The sequence below is a fragment of the Microtus oregoni genome, unplaced genomic scaffold (genome assembly GCF_018167655.1).
Source record: "Microtus oregoni isolate MIOR12 unplaced genomic scaffold, Mior012 000003F_ref0000135, whole genome shotgun sequence".
Taxonomy (NCBI): Eukaryota; Metazoa; Chordata; class Mammalia; order Rodentia; family Cricetidae; genus Microtus; species Microtus oregoni.
Genome location: NW_024543062.1, coordinates 59,819,440 through 59,841,355, shown reverse-complemented (window position 1 = coordinate 59,841,355; position 21,916 = coordinate 59,819,440). Strand labels below are relative to the sequence as shown.

The window sequence follows — 21,916 nt, the reverse complement described above, 5'->3', positions numbered from 1 at the left end:
CCACAAGGAAAAAGAGCTATAGGTTTCTCCAGGGAATTTCAAGGATGTGTCTGAGTTATGTGAGAAGGAAAACTGGGATAAAATTTAAAATATCAGTTCTTCACGGTGTTTTATGAAAAATTTGGCTCAAGTGAATGTAAATACAATGCAAAATAAACCAAACCAAACCAACAACAACAAAAAGCCATATACTCCAAACTGACATAAAGAAGTCAGTGGACCAGAACAAAAGGACTGGAAACTTAATAATAATAATCACCTACAAAGTATGGCCCCAGAATCACTTTTGCTTTCTCAGAGTATCCTTGAAGGGGCCATCATTTCCTTATCACTCTTCCTCTTCTGTACCCTCAGCCTGTGACAGTTGAGAGTAGCCAAACCACTCTGCATTCTGGGAACATAAACTTACGACCTAACCAATCAAGCCCCAACCTTTGGTCAGGGAATATTCAGAAATGATCTTACAACCCTATCAGGCATGATGTTCATCCCTAGAGCACTTCATGGAACTACTGGAGAAGATGTTCTCTACTACATTACTTATCATCTTAAATAAGATTCCCTACTGACCTTTGATCATGAAGATGGCTTCTCACACTCAACCCACCGCAGAGAATGATAGAATGCGAAGAAAGCAACTTGGAGAGTTGAAAAAGAGAAAGACTGAAAGAAAGTTGAGAACCTGGATATTGCTCACACTGTTGAATGCCATCCTGGTGGCCATTCTGTTTTCAGCTGTATGAGTCATTAAGTCTTTTCTTTGGTTGAAAAGCAGCATGAACTGGGTTACCTGTATCTACAGATGTTACCTACATCCGTATGTGTCCCAAATAAGATGAGGTCCATTTGGTGCATTGAGAACTCTACATCTTTGAAAGCAAAGAAGAATGGTACTTCACGTAGTCAAATTTTATCTGTATACAAATCCCTGAGCAAAGCAGTTGCCGCCTCGGTAAAGCTTTATGTGGTTTGGTTTCCTGGGGAGTAACCTTAAACACTAGCATGTCACAGATGAAAGACAGGAGGACCAGTTCAAGGTTTTAAGAACGTGCAGTCCACCATAAGGAGTCTCATGGATAGCTGTAAGAGCATGATAAGTTCTAACTATATATGGAACACAATTTGGGCTACTAGTTCTAATGGGAACTTTTCTGTGTCCATAAACTGAAAAAAACATAGAAGAGACTGAGGTTTCATGATGTCCTGTCTTGTTTCACATTGTTACAAGCAAAAATCTGACAAAAGAAACTTGCCAAAGGAAGAAAATGTTTACTTGGCCTCACAGTTTCAGAAGAAAAAACCTGTCAGGGAAAACATGGTGGTTGAAAAGCTTTATCCATGGTAGCTGAACCTCGAGGGCTGGTTAGTTCCCATCTTCGAAGACAGGAAGTAGGAAGTAGAATCAGAAGTGTGGCAGATCTAGAGCCCTCAAATATACGTCCCAGTTACTCATCTCTCCTAGCTATTTCTCTCACCTCCAAGGTTCTACGAAACACCACTCCAGCTATGATGGCAGTGTTCAAACACATGAACTTTTGAAACTATTCATGTTATACGGGGGATTACTTCAGCCTGCCAGGATCTGTTCAGACACTGGTTTCTATGTTAGTGAAAAAAATCAAAGTTAGCATCTCCATGTCCCAGATTCAATGCCAATATTCCTCTTCTCCCTTATAATGAGAGTCAGAGCAAATGAAGTCCCTGCAAGCCTGATTCATGAACAGGCATGTGTGTGCCTGAAGCATACCACAGATGACAATCATGTGAGATTCTAGTCAGTATGGCATTGCCTTGCACAGACAGGAGACACAGGGATCGCTTGCAGGCAACAGTTGGCCATGTGTTGTTTCTCTGCATGCAAAGTAAGATTATAGCCGAACAAACACTACCTACCATCTGGGAAGCCATGGGATCTTATCTTTCAAGGAATATTTCCACTTAGCACAACATGCAAGGAGAAAGACCCTCATGGAAACTAAAAGGTCAGTGATGGATGGCAAGATGCCTCTGGACTTTTGGGGGTTGGGATGGACATTTTAAATACAAAATGAAGAAAACAGGATTACAATGACTAACTAAATCAAAAAACTTGAAGATGCTACTTTAAGCCTGCAGACACTAAACACTAACCAATATGTGCACACATATAGAGTGTCCTTTATTAAAATATAAAATATAACAACAAATGCTAAATTTAGAAATGTGAAAATAAAGCAATAACAGATTAGCTGTTTTCTCATGTAATTACATGAATCTTCTCTAAGAACTTCAGTGTAGCCATCACTTATATGAGAAAGACAGTTAGAATTTATTTTAATTTTATTTGAGACAGGATCTCATGTAGACCAGGTTAGCTTCAAATTTAGTATATAGCCAAGAATGACCTTAAAATTTTAATTCTTATGTCTTTACTACCTCAGTTAAAGGTATACACCAGCCAGCCTGGTTTGATGTGGTATTGTAAGTTGAATCCAGGACTTTGTACATGCTAGGCTAGCACTCTGCCGACCAGGCTGTGTCAGTAGTACCAACAGTATTTCCAATTGAGCAACAGTCCCTTACTCATCTACGAGCTTAATATGAAAGTCAATCAAGGTTGGAGTCTGCACTCCACAGGAATGTCCTTAGCTGCCTCCCTAAGAACTAAACGCTGCCAGGCCTGAGCCAATTATCTAAATACAAACAAATGCTGTCTTAAGCTGGCTTAGTCTGTGGCAGAACAGATGTGGACATTGGAAGTGAATGAAGCACGCACTGCACTCACCTTTCTTCCCCTGAGGATCGTGGCAGTTTTCATGAACACACGGACCCCAGGAAGACCAGGAAGATACTATGCAGGCCGTCGAGCAAGGGACATTGCAGAGCTGGGAGGCTGAGGGGGCAGGTCCCAAACATAACGTGCTTTCCACAGGTCTAGAGACTAAAGGACAAAAACATAAATGTCACGTTCTTTGGACTTGCCTAAAATCGTACCCTTACCAGTTTTATGATTCCAAAGAGTATATGCAATCAAGACAAACATTTTCTAATATGAATGCCTAGTTCTACATTATGAGCCTTTGGGGTGAGTAAAGCAAAAGACGGAAAAGAGGCAAGCACTTGAGATTCCTGCATTGCAAAGCACCCAGGGAATTCAAGAGAGCAGCGGAAATATCACAGATACAAATTATCCAGAGGTATGATTTAAAACAGAATGAAATGACTTGGTGAAGTCTCAAGAAGAGTCTATCGCAACAATATAAATGACTGGGCCACTGTGCAAAGCATCAAAATCGAACCCCTAAGGTGCAGTGTTTAGCATAACCAATCTACTGCTGTGACTCCCCAGAGGGGTGGAGCTGGCAAAGACAGAAGAAAAATGGTTTCTTTGAATAGGAAGAAAAATTGGACCCCAGCTGCAGTTCTGGCTTGAGAAAGCAGTTTCCTAACTGGGTTACCTAGAGGTTCAGGGCTCGAAGGAGGAAGAGCCTCTAGGAGTGCAGACTGAGGCCTGAGCTGGGTCCCCTCAGGGTGAAGTCATTATCTGTCCTTCAGTGATGCTCACTGTCCTCTGGCTAATAATTCTCAGAACCACCAGAACACAAGTGATGGAGAAAGCCACAAGTTCCTGGTCTTTGCGTAAATTTAACAGTGGAAACAAGAGCCCCTGAAAATAACACATTGAAGACACATGCCCACGTCTACAGCAGCAATACTCACTAGAGATGAACTATGGAACTGACCCATGTGTCCATCAACAGAAGAGCTGTTAAAGGGGAAATTTAAGGAAAGGGTAACAGAATGCAAATTCTAAGAAGGGCGAACAGGGAATAGTGGAGAAAAAAAGGGATCAAGGAGGTGGCAGGGGTGGCAAGGGCAGAGGAGGGAGTATGGGAAAGGAAAACATATTAAAGACACTTGAAAATGCCATATGGGGACCGACTATTGCAGAGATGTATGAGAATATATGCATATTCATAGATTAAAAAGGGTCCTGTGAACCATCCCAGATATTAAAGACTGTGGCCTTCACTCTTGTTTCACCGCCCAGAACTTGGTGGGAAGACCATATTGATGAAGATACCATATCCTTGAGTCACAGGATAGGGCTAAGTCAAGCTGATATCAACCTGCAAGTTTCACCCCTACTGGCCAGCTTTCATTATGGTGGAAGGTTCTGGGCGCACCACCAGGAAAGCACAGCTGTCATCAGTCTACCGAGCTGTGAACATGTGAAGCCACATTAAAAATAATAAGATAGGAAAGCAAGGAGGTGGTACTTAGGGAGAGAAAAAGAGAAAAATTACCAGCAGAACTTGAGAAGGGCAAATGTGCTCGAGCATAGGAGCAGCATGTGTGTAAGCCTCATAATAAAATGTGTTGTTCAATGCTGCGAATATGTACTGATTCTTAAAATGTTCATCCAAAAGAACATCCCAATATAAAGTTCTTTACTTTTATTTCACAGAGTTGCCTTGGATTGAGAAAGTTTTGAGACATTCCAAATTTTGTGAGCATTAGCTTCGGCTCAGGAAGTTTTATCTGCTGACTGGCTTGTACTATTTTGTAAATATTTCCTATATGTCATCTCCATCCAGTTGAACAGATTGAAAGCGCCTCAAAAGTGGGAAGCGGTGTGAGGGGTTGGGTGGTTAGTCACGCTGCTTCCCTTGCTTCCTTGCTCTCTGGGTATGGAAGAATCAGATGTAGTGAAGGGTGCAGTCCCTCACACCTCTAAGCAGAGGCGCTTTGAATGAGAACCAAACCAACAGCAGAAGAGAAAACAAATGCTGTCATATAAAAAGACACAGGCTTGTGAGTTGGCGTGGGAGTCCTGCTGAGCAAAGCCAGTCTTAATCGCTTGGAAAAGTGAATGAAGGGATTGTGAAAACAGCACCAATATTTCGTTTTTAATTAATTATTTTAACGTTTATCAAATTGATTTGATTTGACTTAAAATGAAAGTCAAGGGCAAAGTTAGATTCCAGTGTGAATGTGAAATATGTATGCTGTGGAGTGGGGGCAGGGAAAGGAAGAGAGAGAAGATATTGTGGGAATCAGTGAATCTGTCCAGGGATATTAGTGAGGGGAAGTGGTAAATGAAGATCCTACTAGAGTTGTCAGTGGGATGTGAACCAAAATTAGAGATGAATCTGTAAGATGACTGGATTCAGAGTAAGGTGAGCTACTCAGACACACACCCACTGAATAAGTAAGTCAGCCATTCTAAAACACGGAGTCACCATAAAAACCAGCCCCTTCTGTGTAGTGCTCGTGTTCAAGGGATTCTCCACCAACAAGATTAAGTCGGGCCACAGATTAACAGACAATGAAAGGAAAGGCATCTGGATATTCTATGAATAAATAACAAAGCTACATGTCTTATTGGAGAAGTGTGCTTGGCCCATCCTATTCATGTTGGCATTTATTCCCACAAGCATAGAAAGGAACTCCTGCAACAGATCAGAAGGAAGTGGGCGTAGCAGCTGATAAGTATAATCATTTGTTAACATGAATAATGCATGCCACTATCATGGGTTATAACATCAAGCAGATTTGGACACATTTGGTCTGGGTAGCTTCTCTTTGAGGTACGTGTTCTTAAAACCTTTATTTTAAAATAAAAGAACTACACAATAGAAATGTTAGCTCAGAGACTGGAGAGATAGCTCCAGAATCAAAGTGCAGAATTCTGTTTCCAGAAGCCACTTGTGGTATGGGTCAATTGTCTGTATTCTGTCAATTATATTTTAAATAAACACTGATTGGTCAGTAGCCAGGCAGGAAATATAGGCGAGACAACCAGACAGGAAGTAGAGGTGGGTCAAGGAGAACAGAAAAATTCTGGGAAGAAGGAAGCCCATTTCTCTGCAGTCCTGGCCCAGTCACAGAAGAAGCAAGACATGACTTCCCTGCCAAATAAGGTACCAAGCCACGTGGCTAACACAGATAAGAATAATGGGCTAATATAAGTTACAAGAGTTAATAAGAAGTCTGAGCTAATGGGCCAATCAGTTTATAACTAATGTAGACCTCTGTGTGATTTCTTTGGGACTTAACAATTGCAGGAACCAGGCAGGACAGAAAACTCAGTCAACAAATGGCTCATAACCTTCCATATCTTTAGTTCTAAGCAATCTGACACCTTCTTCTGGCCTCTATGGGCATTGCAATCACGTGTATATATGCCACAGAGACACACACAAACATAATTAAAAGTAACAAACATCTCTGCTTACTTGCCCACAGACCTAGCTAGGGAATGGTCGAGATAAAATCTAGAACCAGGAAACTTGGCTTCTGAGTTTATTTTGTGAGCTGCTTCATTGGGTGAGGTTTTTACTTGAAATTCCTTAGTGACTATTATGTATGGAGACTGTGTGAGGAGCCCTGGGTTGACCATGCTCTCTACCCGTACCCACTGCTTGCCTATCATTCTGAAGAAGAAGTACTGAATGTGTTAGAGATTCAGCATCAAGATGGGAGAAAAGACCTAGCCCAAAAAGCCTGGACTGTATACCAGTGACCCCATCACAAAATACACTTGAATACCATGCCAGGAGCCCCACTGTATAAAACCCAGAGGGGCTACTTTCAGGTGAGGCATGGAGAGCTGAGCTCACAGCTTTGTACTTTCTGTACCTTGGAAAACTGGGTCAGGAAATGTTAGAATTTATTTGTTCTTTGCCACCTATCAGTAAGGGACAAATCTGCTTTGTGGAACAGGCTGTATGTGAGTGAGTTGTGTATATCTATACATCTGTACATCTGTATATCTGTATGTTTGGATATTGATTCAGAAAAGCTGATAATTAGTACACAGTGAACCACATCACACCTTGTGTTAACACTATGTTCTTGATGGAAGACTGATAATAAGTAATAAATTAGGCTAAGACTTATCCTCATAGAATCTTATTCTATTGGGGTTGGACCCAAACTCTACAGGTGTCCAGGAGCCCCAGTAAGGTGTCAAGGATGTGGTTTTGTCCTCTTCCTATTGCCATGTTCTTTTTCCTTTCAACACAAGCCAGATGAAGTAACAGATGCCAGTGCTGAGAAGGCCCCCAAACAACCCAGCTCTGAGGTGACTCAGAAGTATACTGCCACATCTCTGCATCCAATGCTTGACATAATAGCCAACACACTCAATCCACCAGCAAAGTATCTGTCAGGCACATGGCAAAATCTTGGTGAATCTCATGTGAAGATCCCAGAATGCATGGCAGGAAAGGCTCTTAGGCTGAAGTGCAGTTAAAATAAAAGACAGGGGACATGCCCCCAGGCTGAGTCCTGTTGCATAAAGGGCCCGCTTGTTTGTCCTGGCTTCCCAGCTAGCTTAGCCCTGAAATTACCACACAGAAACTGTATTAATTAAAACACTGCTTGGCCCATTAGCTCTAGTTTCTTATTGAATAATTCTTACATCTTAATTTAACCCATTTCTATTAATCTGTGTATCACCACATGGCAATGGCTTACCAGGTAAAATTTCCAGCGTCTGTTTGAGCCTTTGGTAAAATATAAAATCATGGAAATTGGTTAATTTAAAATATAAGAGTAAGCCATAAATATGCTTTGGCCATTGACCAAACAGTATTGCAAATATTATAGTTTCTGTGTGATTATTTTGTGGTCTGGGCAGCCAGGAACGAACAAGCAGCTTCTTAGATGATGCAAGAAATGTAAAATTTGAAAGTAGAGATAGTTACTACCTGGAAAAAGAACAGGGACTAATTCCCTTGGGGACTCCAGAGTGACATATTAGAGACCCAGGGATAAGGTAAAACCATTTGTCAAAGCAGTCATTTTTCTTCAGCACCTGCTGCTTTGATGGACAGTGGATCTTAATCCATATCAATAAATCCCTCCAGCCACGGTGACAAGTCTAAGATGCTTCGCTTAGGCGCTAATCGATGTGTCTGGGTCAACCTAGCTCTTTCACGACCTCAAGTCCCACCCCAGGAGCCATTTGCTCCAGAAATAAATCATGGATACATCACAAAGCACTTAGCAGCATTGGAACACTAGAGAAGGGCAAGCATAGGATGCGTCCACACCTATTGACTGGGAGCCCTGAGTGTCAGCTTTAGGGTTAACTGTGTTTAATTAATCAATTTGATGGATAAACTAAATTTCAAGGACTCATGAGATTTAAACAATTTCATTATCCAGTCCAGAGGATAGCAAGACCCGAGCCTTAGGCTAGGAAGTAAACTTGCCTCCATCTGTCTTTCGTCTTTCCTTCTATAGAAAGGAAGGCACCAGTCAAGACAGATGTGCCCCTTTGCATCAGGATAGCCTTTCTATGAATCACAGTCTGTGAGAGGAAGCCAGAGATACGACAGGTCCAAGGAATCCATGAATGCTCCAGCTCCAATTTAACCCTTTAAACTCAAATTTTCTTCATATTACTCCCTCAGAATTCTAAGGTATGCCCAGATGTGGCCGACTGCTTCCAAGATTTACCATGTCCTGGAAGACCAGCTATATTTTAATCCTTTCTCATGAGTAAGGATATTCTGAGTACAGTACCGTAGGCAGTGAGTGGGGTAGATATTCCATGCTGGAACTGGGTGATATGGAATCCATACATTATTGAGCCTTCATTTTTCTTGGGTCAGACCCCAGCTCGAGTGATTGAAGAAAGAATCACTGCTTTCCCTGATCAGTGCTCTCTTTCCTTTAGAATGACTGTTAGCTAACCCTATCATCGCAAACACAAGGAAGCCCTGGCCAGCGAAACCTTTATTTCTGCATTGTTTCCCAGCTGGCTTTCAATATGGTTACCTTCTGCCATCCAGGCACTGACCACCTGCTGGACTGGAGATGCCATCAGTCAGGTCTCCTAGGCTGCTTGGGCTCTGTAGACAACAATTTCTGTTCTCCCAGAAAGTGCTAAGATCCCCAGGTATTAAAAATACCCCAAACCTTTAAACAGGATACAGCCTGATCTCTATGCACCAGAGTCGTTCCCAATGCCGAGGAATATATTACTGTATTTTAAGTGATTGCTCATATTCGATAGTAATTAATATTTTGAATATTCTGGTACCTAACCTTGAATTTTTCAATTGCAGTAAGAAATGATTAAATTGACCTGCCCTACAAGAAATGCTGAAGTCTGATATTAATGATTGCCAAGTTTACTTAAATGATGAATAACTCAATGAACAGAATGCTAATTAACAAAGGGAAAATATGCTGGTACATGATCCACTCTATGTTATAAAATGAGCACTGTTTTCAGCTCTAGAAAGGAATAAAGTTCATCATTTTCCTTAAGGAAAGGTGATTTCAGATGAGGACTCCTATATAAAGAAAATGTACTATATATTGATAAGGAGAAAAATTCCTGATGTGTTTGGCCACGTGACTACCACATTGATAATTATACTACTATTTATAATATATATGGAATAATGAACACTTTTACAATTTGCTCTTTGAAATTAAATCCAGCTAGAATCCAAATTAATTTGAATTAACAAAACAGTATGATGCAAAAATTTATGAGAGAATCTCACTCACACACCGACATTCTGCAAGATTTAATCTGTTTATGTTTTTAATCTTTCTAACAGAAATTAAAATGAAACTGATGATACTATTTTGCTAATTGTAATTAATATCTCTGTAGCCCCCTTAGTTTATAAACAATGAATCATTTGCCTAAGGGGAAAACGTTATCATAACAACTAATGGATATTTCTTTTTTAATATACCTATTATTAGATGAAAAAGAAAACAAGACATTCTTTCAAAACTCACAAAGCAGTCGATGTAATTCTGTCAGGGCATAATGAAGGGCACATTATTTTCAGGACAAAGAGAAGTGTCTGGGGAATTAATAATTTTCCAGGCTAGAAATGAAAAATCAAAGACATTTCTTGGGACACCCTGAAACTTACATCAATTTGCCTTCCTTCTACATCATCCTCATAAAGATTTAAACCTCAATCTTTAGTTGATTTTATGCAAAATACTTGCTTTTGTGAATCTCATCAACCTCCTCAAAGAGTTTAGATAGTCATGCTACATTCATTGTTATCTTCCAAGCATGACACAGGCACCATAAGCCCCAAAGGAAATTTTGACTCAAGGACGTGGGAAGCCCTCATTGCCTGGGCTCTCCAAGAAGCAGCCATAACAGAAACAGCAATTGCTCAAATTTAATTCAAAACTAATGAAAGAGCCTACTTATGCAAAAATGCTGCTTTCTAAATGATTTTTGAGAAACAATATTGCCTCTGACATATCCATTTAGGGAGTACACTGACTTGGCACAAACTCAATCCTCCTTCTGCTAAAATAAAAGGGCCTCTTCTACAGACTGAGGGAGTCAAAAGGATGAAGGGTAAAGATAAATAACAGCACAGTTTTAAGCATGAAGTTCTTTTCCTTTGAGAAGATGCGTGACTTATTTCAGTTACCTTTTGCCACTGAGATTTGCAAAAGAATGTGTTATTCCTTTAGCTTGGAAGACAGAAGAACAGCAAATCTATCTTCCAGCACTTACAGTCAGCTTTAAGAATTAAATTGCATCTCATCCTGTTACACCTAATGAAGCTTAATTTTAGCCATATTGTGACACTCTTGGCAAAATACTATGCAATACAATTTGGCAGGAAAATATGTGTATATACAGCAGATTTGATATCTAAAAAATAATTCCTGCAATTAGAAGTAATTATGTGAAATTTGGACACATGTCAAAAAGTTTCCAAATTTAATTCATTTAATTTAATCAATTAGAAAATGCCCATCCATGGATAGGGTTTTAACTGCTGCAGAGTAACTTCACTGTAAATTTAAAAAATAAAAAGGAAAAGCAATATTCAGAATAAAAATGAAGTCTGAAAACAGATTTACAGAGCAATCGGTGGTCAGTAATTACGTCTTAAAAAAGTATGGAAGCATGACACACTGTGTTTTTCTATTTTATGATCTCACTTCCGAGGTCATTTTAAGAAGTTCTTTCTGCCTGTTTTGTGGATACTTGGCTAAGAGCTAAAGGTAGGATGAAGGGGGAATTTGAGAAAAGGAATGACCTAATAGTTTTACACTTTACAAAATTAATACCATTACTGCTGACAGAAAAGGCCCCGAGGAGATTTAGGGGGATGGAAAAGTGAGAAGACAAAGAGAGGAAGTAGGAGGGGTAGGAAGACAGCTAAAAGAATGAGTCTGCAGGGAGCTCAAAGACAGAGTTCGGAAAGCAGGGCTTCTGAGAGGGTTTTAGTCTAGGAGTCCACGTGGTCGTTAGCACAGAGCAAGATGGGATTCACGTCTATGGAATCCACGACAGGAGCTCAATGGGAATCAGTCTTCCCCAGATGCCTATTTAAGTTATTGGTGCCAGTGTTACTGGTTAACACGCACTGGTGGTACACTTGGTGTCGGTCATAGAGCAGCATGCTTGGACACAAGCCCTCCTTTAGATTTTTCAATCTAATTTTTTTTCTGTTACCCTCCATTTTAACTTGAGAATTATAATAAATCCAAACAAATTTTTAAAAGTAATTTATTCCATGTGTATGGGTGTTTTGCCTGCATGTATATGAGTGTGTATCACATGCATACCTGGGTGCCCCAGAATTCAGATGATCCAGATGGTTAATAGCTACCATGTGGGTGCTGGAGTTGAATCCAGATGTTCTTCAAAAGCAACAAATGCTCTTAACCTCTGAGCCACCTCTCCAGGCCTCACATCTACTCTTTTTTAAATTTTTAATTGATTTTTATTGAGTTCTACATTTTTCTCTGCTCCCCTCCCTGCTTCTCTCCTCTTCATCAGCCCTCCCCCAAGGTGCCCATGCTCCCAATTTACTCAGGAGATCTTGTCTTTTCCTACTTCCCATGTAGATTAGATCTATGTATGTCTCCTTTAGTATCCTCATTGTTATCTAAGTTCTCTGGAATTGTGATTTGTAGGTTGGTTTTATTTGCTTTATGTTTAAAAACCACTTATGAGTGAGTACATGTGATAATTGTCTTTCTGCGTCTGGGTTACCTCACTCAAAACGATGTTCTCTAGCTCCATCCATTTTCCTGCAGAATTCAAGATGTCATTATTTTTTTTCTACTGTGTAGTACTCCATTGTGTAAATGTACCACATTTTCCTTCTCCATTCTTTGATTGGGGGGCATTTAGATTGTTTCCAGATTCTGACTATGACAAACAATGCTGCTTTGAACATAATTGAAACAAAATGACAGCCTACAGAATGGGAAAAGATCTTCACTAATCCCATACCAGACAGAAGTCTAATCTCCAAAATATACAAAGAACTTCAGAAATTGGTCATCAAAAGAACAAATAATCCAATAAAAATTGGAGGACAGAACTAAACGGAGAACTTTGAACAGAGAAATCTAAAATGGCTGAAAGACACTTAAGGAAATGTTCAACATCATTAGTTATCAGAGAAATGCAAATAAAAACAACTCTGAGATTCCATTTTACACCTGTAAGAATGGCCAAGATCAAAAACACTGATGACAACTTATGCTGGAGAGGTTGTGGGGAAAAGGGAACACTCCTCCATTGCTGGTGGGAATGCAAGCTGGTACAACCCCTTTGGATGTCAGTGTGGTGATTTCTGAGAAAATTAGGAAACAACCTTTCTCAAGACCCAGCAATACCACTTTAGGGTATATATTCAAAGGATGCTCAATTGTGCCACAAAGACATGTGCTCACATTTACTCATAATCATCAAACGTGCTTGAGAGAAAGGTCAATAATATGACCATCTGAGATGGAAAGAGATCTGGCATTATAGTAATAATTAGGAGGAAAACTGAACATTGCTGCATTTCAAACAAAAATGTTTCATTATAATAAAACCTATAGGAAAAGTAACTTTAAAAACATTAACAGCAACCTTTTGCCACCTCGAACTTGTAGCAGCTGTGGTCACCTGCACAGGGCTCTCAAGAGGCTGGCCCAAGGCAAGGACTGCTGTGGATGCAGAATAAGCTCAAGGGATCCTCCTCGGTGCTGAGTTAGAAGGTCCTGGAATGAGGAAAGTCATTTTCCTCTGCTGCCCACACACTTTTAGAGCTTGCAGAGTTCTAAAGGGTTTCCAAGCTCTGGGGACACACATGTCCCTGGTTCAACTCAGTGGGTTTAAAAAACAAAAGCACATGAACGAATGAAACAGGAACGGTTCTAGAGAGGAAGGACTTGACAGGGGTGGGGCTGAGATGAGAGAGGCTGAATGTGTAAGAAGGCACCATATGCATGCGTGAAATCATCAAAGAACACATTTAATTAGTAAAAACTGTTCAAGGTAAAGGCGAAACATCAGAAGGTGCTGTTCTAGGGAGGAGGAGCTGTCTAGGCATTTCTGTGGTGATGACAACAGGTCCCTGTGATTAGTTTTAAAAGTTTAAGAGAGATTATGAGCCAAGAGGCCAAGACCATGATGGAGATACACACAGCAACAGTTGACTCAAGCTAGTGGGAACTCAGTGACACCAAACTAGGCCCTCTGAATGTGAGTGACAGCTGTGTGACATGGGCAGTCTGTGAGACCACTAGCAGTGGAACCAGGATTTATTCTTAGAACATGAACTAGCTCTTTGGAGCCTATTCCCTATGGAGGGATACCTTGCTCAGCCTAGATAGAGAAGGGAGGGCCTTGGTCCTGCCTGAAGTGATAGGACAGACTTTGTTGACTTCCCATGGGAGGCCACTGTTTTTGAGGAGTGATTGGGGGGATGGGGTGGGGAGAAGGTAGGGAGTCCAAGAACAGGAGGGAGATGGAACTGGGATTGGTATGCAAAATAAGACTGTTTTAAATAAAAATAATAAAAACTTAAGAGTAAATGAAAGCAGTTTATGTAGTTTTTGTAATTTTGAACACTAATTTTAGACACGTCCTAAGGATGGGCATACAGCATCTTCTGTTGTCTTCTCTGTTTCTTCAACAATGAGATACTTGGAAGGTGAGGAAAGGTTGGGTCCCAAACTCACCTTTTACCGGGTACAAAATATTACAAAGGATTTCTGCTCATAGCTGAGAAAGAACAAAGACAATGATAACATGTCTTGAAAGCCAATGAGCAGGAACTGGGAGGAAGCAAGAGTGTTCAGGAGAGTACAAAGTCATTGTTGAGATGAGGAACCCCAAAGAGGAAATGGAAAAAGGACAGTGGTGCTGAGAAACAGGAAGGTGTTCTCATTGAGAACAGGAGGCAAAGTGGTGGCTGGATTTTAGGGCTCATCACAGAATGCCTGGGAGCCAGAGTGGGAGAAGCAGGCAAGACAGCCCTTCATTTCTGCTGACTCAGAATGTGGCTTCCTGAGAAGAATGAGAGCTAGCCTCTAAACACCACATTCCTGTCAGAACGCAGCCACAAAAGGCGGCTCTGACAGCTCCTTCAAAGGGAGAACAGGACACGTGTGTGGTGATTATTTTATATTCTCTGGAAAGTACTGTGTATCTCTAAAGGACATCACACACCCTCCTGCTTTTACCAGAAGGGAAATGAAGGCCTTGCCCTGCTCCATGTCCTTGTTAGCGCATGCTACTTAAAATTTGCAAATCGTTTTAGACTGAACAAGTTAATTCGACTTCAAAGGAGGGCTCTGAGAGCCACGGAAAGGGACAGGAGTGAAGCTGTGCATAACAATTTAAAAATGCAGAATAGTTCATTCTTTTGAATAAAGAAACAAGCTTTTTTTTATTTTTATTTTTTTTTTACCCAAACCATCCATAATTTGTCTACGCATTACAAAAGCATACCCCTGCTCTGCAAAACTTCTGACTCTTATCTTACTCTGCATAGTCTACTGCAGTCAGGCCGGAATTTCTCCAGGGGAGTTCAGGAAACTCAACACTAGGACACCCCTGGGACCAAGGTATCAGACAGAACAGTAAAGATTTGTACACCTTGGAACGCCTTATGATTAGCAGGCAGAAAAGTGAACTCTCTGTATAACGCATAGACTATAATTTTAAAAATCCAATTGGCAAAATACTTTAATTAAAGACATATAAAACGGGGCTGTTGTTGCTCTCTGTGTGAATCAGGTAGATCTTTTACCAATAAACCTTGATAAAATAACCAATGTTGCCTACACAGTGCCTCTCTCCTCGACTATTGCCCCCCTAAGGAGCTTTGGTTGGCTTCTCTCTCCTTCATCCTTCATCTCCCCTCTTCTTATGGCAACAGAACTATTCTTAGCCTACCTGGATTATGTAAGGTAGAGTTGTGTTTTAAGAAGAAAATCAAAAGATCTTTTTTTTTTTTTTTTTGGTTTTTCGAGACAGGGTTTCTCTGTAGCTTTGGAGCCTGTCCTGGAACTCCCTTTGTAGACCAGGCTGGCCTCGAACTCACAGAGATCCTCCTGCCTCTGCCTCCCAAAAGATCTCATTTTACTATTCTGTCTGCTCGGGTGCCCATATCACCCCAAGAACCCTATGAATTAAAACACATTGAACAGTTTGTATGCTATGCATCCCATGTGAAGGATGTAAGTTAATAAGTCAAATGACCCTGTCAGTTAGCTGCTCTGGGTAATAACTCTAATTTCCAAGAGAAAATTAAATGGTGAATGTTCCATTCAAGATTCTGTAATCTGCATATGACCGAGACATGACAGGAACAAAATCAGCATGGCTTCAGTTTCCCCTCCATGTGATGCTTCTTTCTGCAGAAGATCAGCAGTGCTAGGATTCCTCCATATCTCTGTTTGTGAGCTGGAAGGATCATTTTCATTGCTCCGGTTTTTGTGCTAGCTTGATGTGGGTAGAGAACCTTTCTGTTGACCCTTTCACCACAGTGCAGAGAGCGTTAGTCAAGATGCTTTAGGCAAAATCCTGAGGAACGTGTGGAAGAAGAGTGGTAAAACAATGGGTAGAATGCCATGAATTAGAAAACACTTGTTTATATAGCAGTAATGTTATAAACGTTTTCTTGAGGAGTTGTAGCCTTTAATTTTTTACATATGGGACCATGAAAAATGACTGTTTACATTTCTTAAAGTATACCTGTCATTCTTGAAATCTTAATTTTATAGAGAAACGTCAAAAATAGAGAAACATTAATAAGTATTTCATTTAAATATACTTAGGTAGTTTAATATTAAAACAGCATGGGGCAAATTAACATCAAATTTGAAAGTATTAGTATTTTTCTTTATAAGGGTGGATGGATTGAACCTCCCAAAATACAACTTTCTACAAAATGAAAATAAATGCTTCTGTAATCATTTTTCATGATTTATACTTTTAAGTTCAAGTTGTAACAAATATTAAGCAATAGAGTTCAATGATTAACATGTTTATCATGGTTGCTCTTGTGATGGGGAGAACCCTATTACTAGAGGATGAGAGTCAAACATCAGCAACTCAAGATATTACGGCAGAGAAGGACATAGAAGTCAGTGTGCCTCCAGGAACTCCCCATAGAGGACCTGGTCAATGAGGAAGCACCTCATCTGAGATCAAGGGCCAGCTCACCCCTAATCAGTCCAAGAGAATCTAAAACACAGTCCACCCTACTTTCTGACATGTCTCTCTTCCCCTGAACCTACAGTTAGAACCACACCCTTCCAGTCAGTAGACAAGAGCCACCCTTGGCTTGTTGTATGTCTCTATCAACCAATTATATGAGGTACTTTCCAACTAGAATTACTTTCTTATTTATATCTAAAATAAATTTTATTAAAAGAATTGTTACTAATTGCTATATTTTTGAGATGCTGCGACTTGCTTCTTTTTAAACAAATATTTATTTTGTTTTATATGCACTGGTATTTTGCCTACATGTATGTCTGTGTGAGAGTATTGAGTCTTGTAGAACTGAAGTTACGGATAGTTGTAAGCTGCCATGTGGGTGCTGGGAATTGAACTGAGGTCCTCTGGTAGAACAGCCAGTACTCTTAACCACTGAGCCATTTCTGTTGCAGACTGACCCTTGCACGGCCTATGGAATCTTAATGTCCAAAGAGTAACAGGTAGGACTGCTGAGAGAACTCGGTCTATAAGGTGCCTGCCTTGGACAAGCGGGGACCTGAAACTGGTCCTCGGAACCTACATGTAAGCCAGACGTGATTGTATGTGTTTCCTCTACCAGGGATGGTGAGATGAGAGGTTGACACAGGGAGAATCCCTGGAGTTCGGTGTTCAGCTAGCCTAGCCTTCATGGTGAGGTTCTAGGGCTCTAAGAGACTCTGTCAAAAAAAAAAAAAAAGAAAGAAAAAGAAAGAAAGAAAGTGAAAGGTGCTTCAGTGGCAATACTCAGTCCTGCACTCTAATTTCCACATGTGCACACACATGCAAGCATGCACACACAAAAGGAAATAAATAAGCAAGCAAATAAATTAATAGCAAGCAGATAGACAGACAGACAGACAGACAGAATCAAGTACATCTTTGTCGCGACCGCCTCGACCAGCAAGGATGACGCAACACCGGAGCTCTTCTTGCAAGCAGTTTTTTTTTTTTTTGTTTGTTTGTTTAAATCATTTTTTTTATTGAGAAAATGAGGGAAAAAAAACAAGTTTCCACCTCCTCCCAGCCTCCCATTTCCCTCCCCCTCCTCCCACTCTTCTCCCCCTCCTCCCATCCTTCTCCCCCTCCCCCCACTCCTTTCCCCCTCCCTCTCCAGTCCAAAGAGCAGTCAGGGTTCCCTGCCCTGTGGTAAGTCCTAGGTCCTCCCTCCTCTCCCAGGTGCCCAAGCCGAGGTCCCCAGTTAATTCCTTGGGCAGCTGGGGATAGGGAACCTGAAATGGCCCTATCCTATAGCAATACTGACGAATATCTTGCATATCATCATAGAACCTTCATCTGGTGATGGATGGAGATAGAGACAGAGATCCACACTGGAGCACTGGACTTGCAAGCAGTTTTATTCAGGACCTTTTTGACAATCGAAGAAATCTCTCTCTCTCTCTCTCTCTCTCTCCCAGCCCTTAAATAGGCCTGGGCGACCAACCCTTGATAGCCATGTGGGCACCATTCATTGGTCCACGCACAGGCAAGCAGCTTGCGATCATCGGGTGATGATCGCAAGAGTCCGGTCTTAGCCAAATAAGGAATTGTTAATCAGAGAGTGCTCACTTTTGGGATCGTGTAGGGCGGAAGCCAGTGCCATCTTTAAGGTGCGGCTCCACGCAGCTCTCCACACATCTTAACTAAAGCTGTTCATTCCTTAGAAAACTGTCCCTTCACAGGTCTACTCCCTCCAGGAATCGAGAAAGGAAGAGCTCTCTGTGTTCTTATGCAATGTATCATCTCTACAACAAGCAGAACACACACACACATATTGCCTCACATATTGCCTAGGGATGCCCTCTGACTCACCCAAGTTCAACAGTGGTAGACTCAACCTAGAATTCCATCCAGAGTTCAGGGTTTTCATTCGTTCTGCCTTTCGTAAAACATACATTAAAAATCAAATTATAACCCTGCCATTTCCTGTGACTGTGACTCATAAACTCCATGTTTGTTTTGAACATATCTCATCTTCTGGATAGTAACGTTTTCCTCCAAGAAGCACTTCATTTTCCTTTAATTAAGTTTCAAGAACTCTATTGTTAACACTGTTTTCACTAGAGGCTCATTATTACAAGGTTCTCAACCAGCCATGTGCTTATGACCAAGAAAAAAATAAGACTTATGCAAATGAGTATTTTGAAACAAATATTTTACCATGATGACATTTAGAAAATGGTACATATGTCCAGGCAATGGTGGTACATGCCTTTAATCCCAGCACTGGAGAGATAGAGGCAGGCAGATCTCTGTGACTTCAAGGCCAACCTGGTATATATATAGTTAATTCCAGGACAGCCAAGGCTACACAGAAAAACCCTGTATTCAAAAACAAAAACAAACGAAAAAAAAAAAAACCAACCAACCAAACAAACAAACAAAAAATAGCACACAAATTGAGTTAGGGTATCTGTCATCTCACACATAAGAACAGACATTCTGTATATCCTGCTCAACCTGTAAACCCTAGACCAACCTAATTCTGACCAACTCACAGACAGTATTACAATTAATACATCTAATTTGATTAAAGATTTCCAATCATAACCCAGAAAGTGAGTTAGAAAGAGTAGCATTTAGCAGCAAAGATTTGATATACATTTGAAAGAGTAGAAAACTGGTAGAATGCTCATTTATCATTCAGTCCCTGGGATGTCCAGTGTGCATCATTGTGCCCAGTTTATAGCATGCTGGTGACTGGGGAGCTAGGAGAGGAGGATCAGGGATACAAGGTCATCTTCAGCTGCATAAGGGATTTAGGGCCAGTGTGAGACACAAGAAAATCTATCAGAGAATGAAGGAAATGAGGGAGGGACAGAGGAAGGAAGGAAGAGAGAGGGGGGATTAAGGAGAAAGAAAAGGACCAAGAGGAAAAGAGGGAGGATTATGCACATGACTGAAAATATTATCATCCAACAGCATCCTGTCCGTGCTTATACAGCCTGAACCTGCAATATTTCATATCATCAAGGGAAAAATAGGAGATGAGACCCTACTCATCCTCTTATTGTCAAGCCATGCCTCAGTTTAGACAAAGTAATATATCCCTTTTGGAAACTTGCATCCAAAGAGGGTCTTTTCCCAAACAACTAAGACTCACCCATATTCCCAGCGGCCCCTGTTTATATATGGATCCTAAAAAATCTACAGGGTCAGGTCAGATTGAAACTCTTATTTGAAGTTAGAAGGCATGCCATGGTCTAAAGTTCTTGTGAGTTATTTTAAAGGTAGCAAAAGAAAAATGAAAAAAAAAATTGTCAAGAACAGAAAAGAGAATTGCAGGAAAAAATAAAGGTGACTGGCTAAGAGAAGTATTGCCCACAAATAAGAGCACAGTAGACAAAAGAACTCATCAGTGACACTCTCAAAAGCAACAGAAGAATGGATGAAGAAAGTGTGGAATATATACACATTAGAGTACTACTCAGCGGTAAAAAAACAATGACTTCTCGAATTTTGCATGTAAATGGATGGAAATAAAAAACACTATCCTGAGTGAGGTATCCCAGACCCAAAAAGAGGAACATGGGATGTACTCACTCATAATTGGTTTCTAGCCACAAATAATGGTCATTGAGTCTATAATCTGTGATCCTAAAGAAGCTAAATAAGAAGGTGAATCCAAAGAAAAACATATAGTTGTTATCCTGGGTATGGGAAGTAGACAAGATTGCTGGGCAAAAAATTGGGAACTGGGGGGTGGGGTGGGATGGGGGTAAGGGGAGATGGGGAGAGAAAAGTAAGAAGGGGAGAATGGGGGGAACTTGGGGAAATGGGATGATTGGGAGAAAGGAAGGTTGGATAGAGGAGCAGGGAATCACATAACTTAATTAAGGGAGCCATCTTAGGGTTGGCAAGAGACTTGAACCTAGAGGGGCTCCCAGGTGCCCAGGGCGATGTCCCCAGTTAGCTCCTTGGGCAGCTGAGGATCGGGAACCTGAAATGACCCTATCCTATAGCCATACTGATGAATATCTTGCATATCACCATAGAAACTTCATTTGGCAATGGATGGAGATAGAGACAGAGACGCACACTGGAGCATCGGACTGAGCTCCCAAGGTCCCAATGAAGAGCAGAAGGAGGGAGAACATGAGCAAGGAAGTCAGGACCACGAGGGGTGCACCCACCCACGGAGACAGTGGGGCTGATCTATTCGGAGCTCACCAAGGCCAGCTGGACTGTGACTGAAAAGGCGTGGGATAAAACCGGACTCTTTGAACTTGGCGGACAATGAGAGCTGATGAGAAGCCAAAGACAATGGCACTAGGTTTTGATCCTACTTCATGTTCTGGCTTTGTGGGAGCCTAGCCAGTTTGGATGCTCGCCTTCCTAGACCTGGATGGAGGGGGGAGGACCTTGGACTTTCCACAGGGCAGGGAACCCTGACTGCTCTTCAGACTGGAGAGGGAGGGGGAGAGGAGTGGGAGGAGGGGGAGGGAAATGGGAGGCTGGGAGGAGGCGGGAATTTCTTTTTTTTCTTTCAATAAAAAAGTTATTATTTAGAAAACAACAAAAGAAAGCAACATATTAATACCAATGAGCAGTTGTTACGAGGAGTGAGGTTAATGGCGGCCGGCGTTAAGGGTCAAAATGTTACACATATGTGCTGATATTGCTGCAGTGGAAAACCATACATAAATTGTGGACACGCCCACATTTGTACACTTATCTTTGGGGTCTCTTGGAAATACACAAAGGCCTCTCAAAGGAAGCACATTCTTTACAACATGAACTGTTTTGGAGGGATAAAACATCTCTTTACCACAGGCCACCATCACATATGACATGCCAGCAGCACTGGAACTGAAATGGAGAGCAGTGACTGCCTCATCCCTTTCTATCCCGATGCTGGACCGCCCTGACCCTTTCTATCCCGATGCTGGACCGCCCTGTCCCTTTCTATCCCGATGCTGAGCCGCCCCCACACCCTGGCTATCCCGATGCTGGACTGCTCCCTCACCCTGGCTATCCCTGTGTTGAGTCACCCTGCCCCTGTCTATCCTGGTGTTAAGCCACACCCACACCTACTCCTCTTCTCTATCTTGGTGTTGAGCCACACCCACACCCCCTGTCTATCCTGGTGTTAAGCCACACCCACATCCACTCCTCTTCTCTATCTTGGTGTTGAGCCACACCCACACCCCCTGTCTATCCTGGTGTTAAGCCACACCCACACCCACTCCTCTTCTCTATCTTGGTGTTAACCCACACCCACACCCCCTGTCTATCCTGGTGTTGAGCCACACCCACACCCCCTGTCTATCCTGGTGTTAAGCCACACCCACACCCACTCCTCTTCTCTATCTTGGTGTTGAGCCACACCCACACCCCCTGTCTATCCTGGTGTTGAGCCAAACACACCCATACCCCCGCTGCTGCTGCTGAAGGTATAGCAGGCATCTTCCTGAGCAGCTCCTTTTAAAGCAC

The 21,916-nt window shown here is 41.5% G+C and overlaps 1 protein-coding gene across 1 annotated transcript in view; it reads right to left on the bottom strand.

Moving 5' to 3' along the window:
* Thsd7b (thrombospondin type 1 domain containing 7B) overlaps positions 1-21,916 on the bottom strand; it is an 857,175-nt gene that overhangs the window by 455,464 nt on the left and 379,795 nt on the right. The window contains exon 6 of the mRNA XM_041648517.1: positions 2,765-2,920. Coding sequence (XP_041504451.1) covers positions 2,765-2,920 — 156 coding nt within the window. The remainder of the gene's footprint in view (positions 1-2,764; positions 2,921-21,916) is intronic.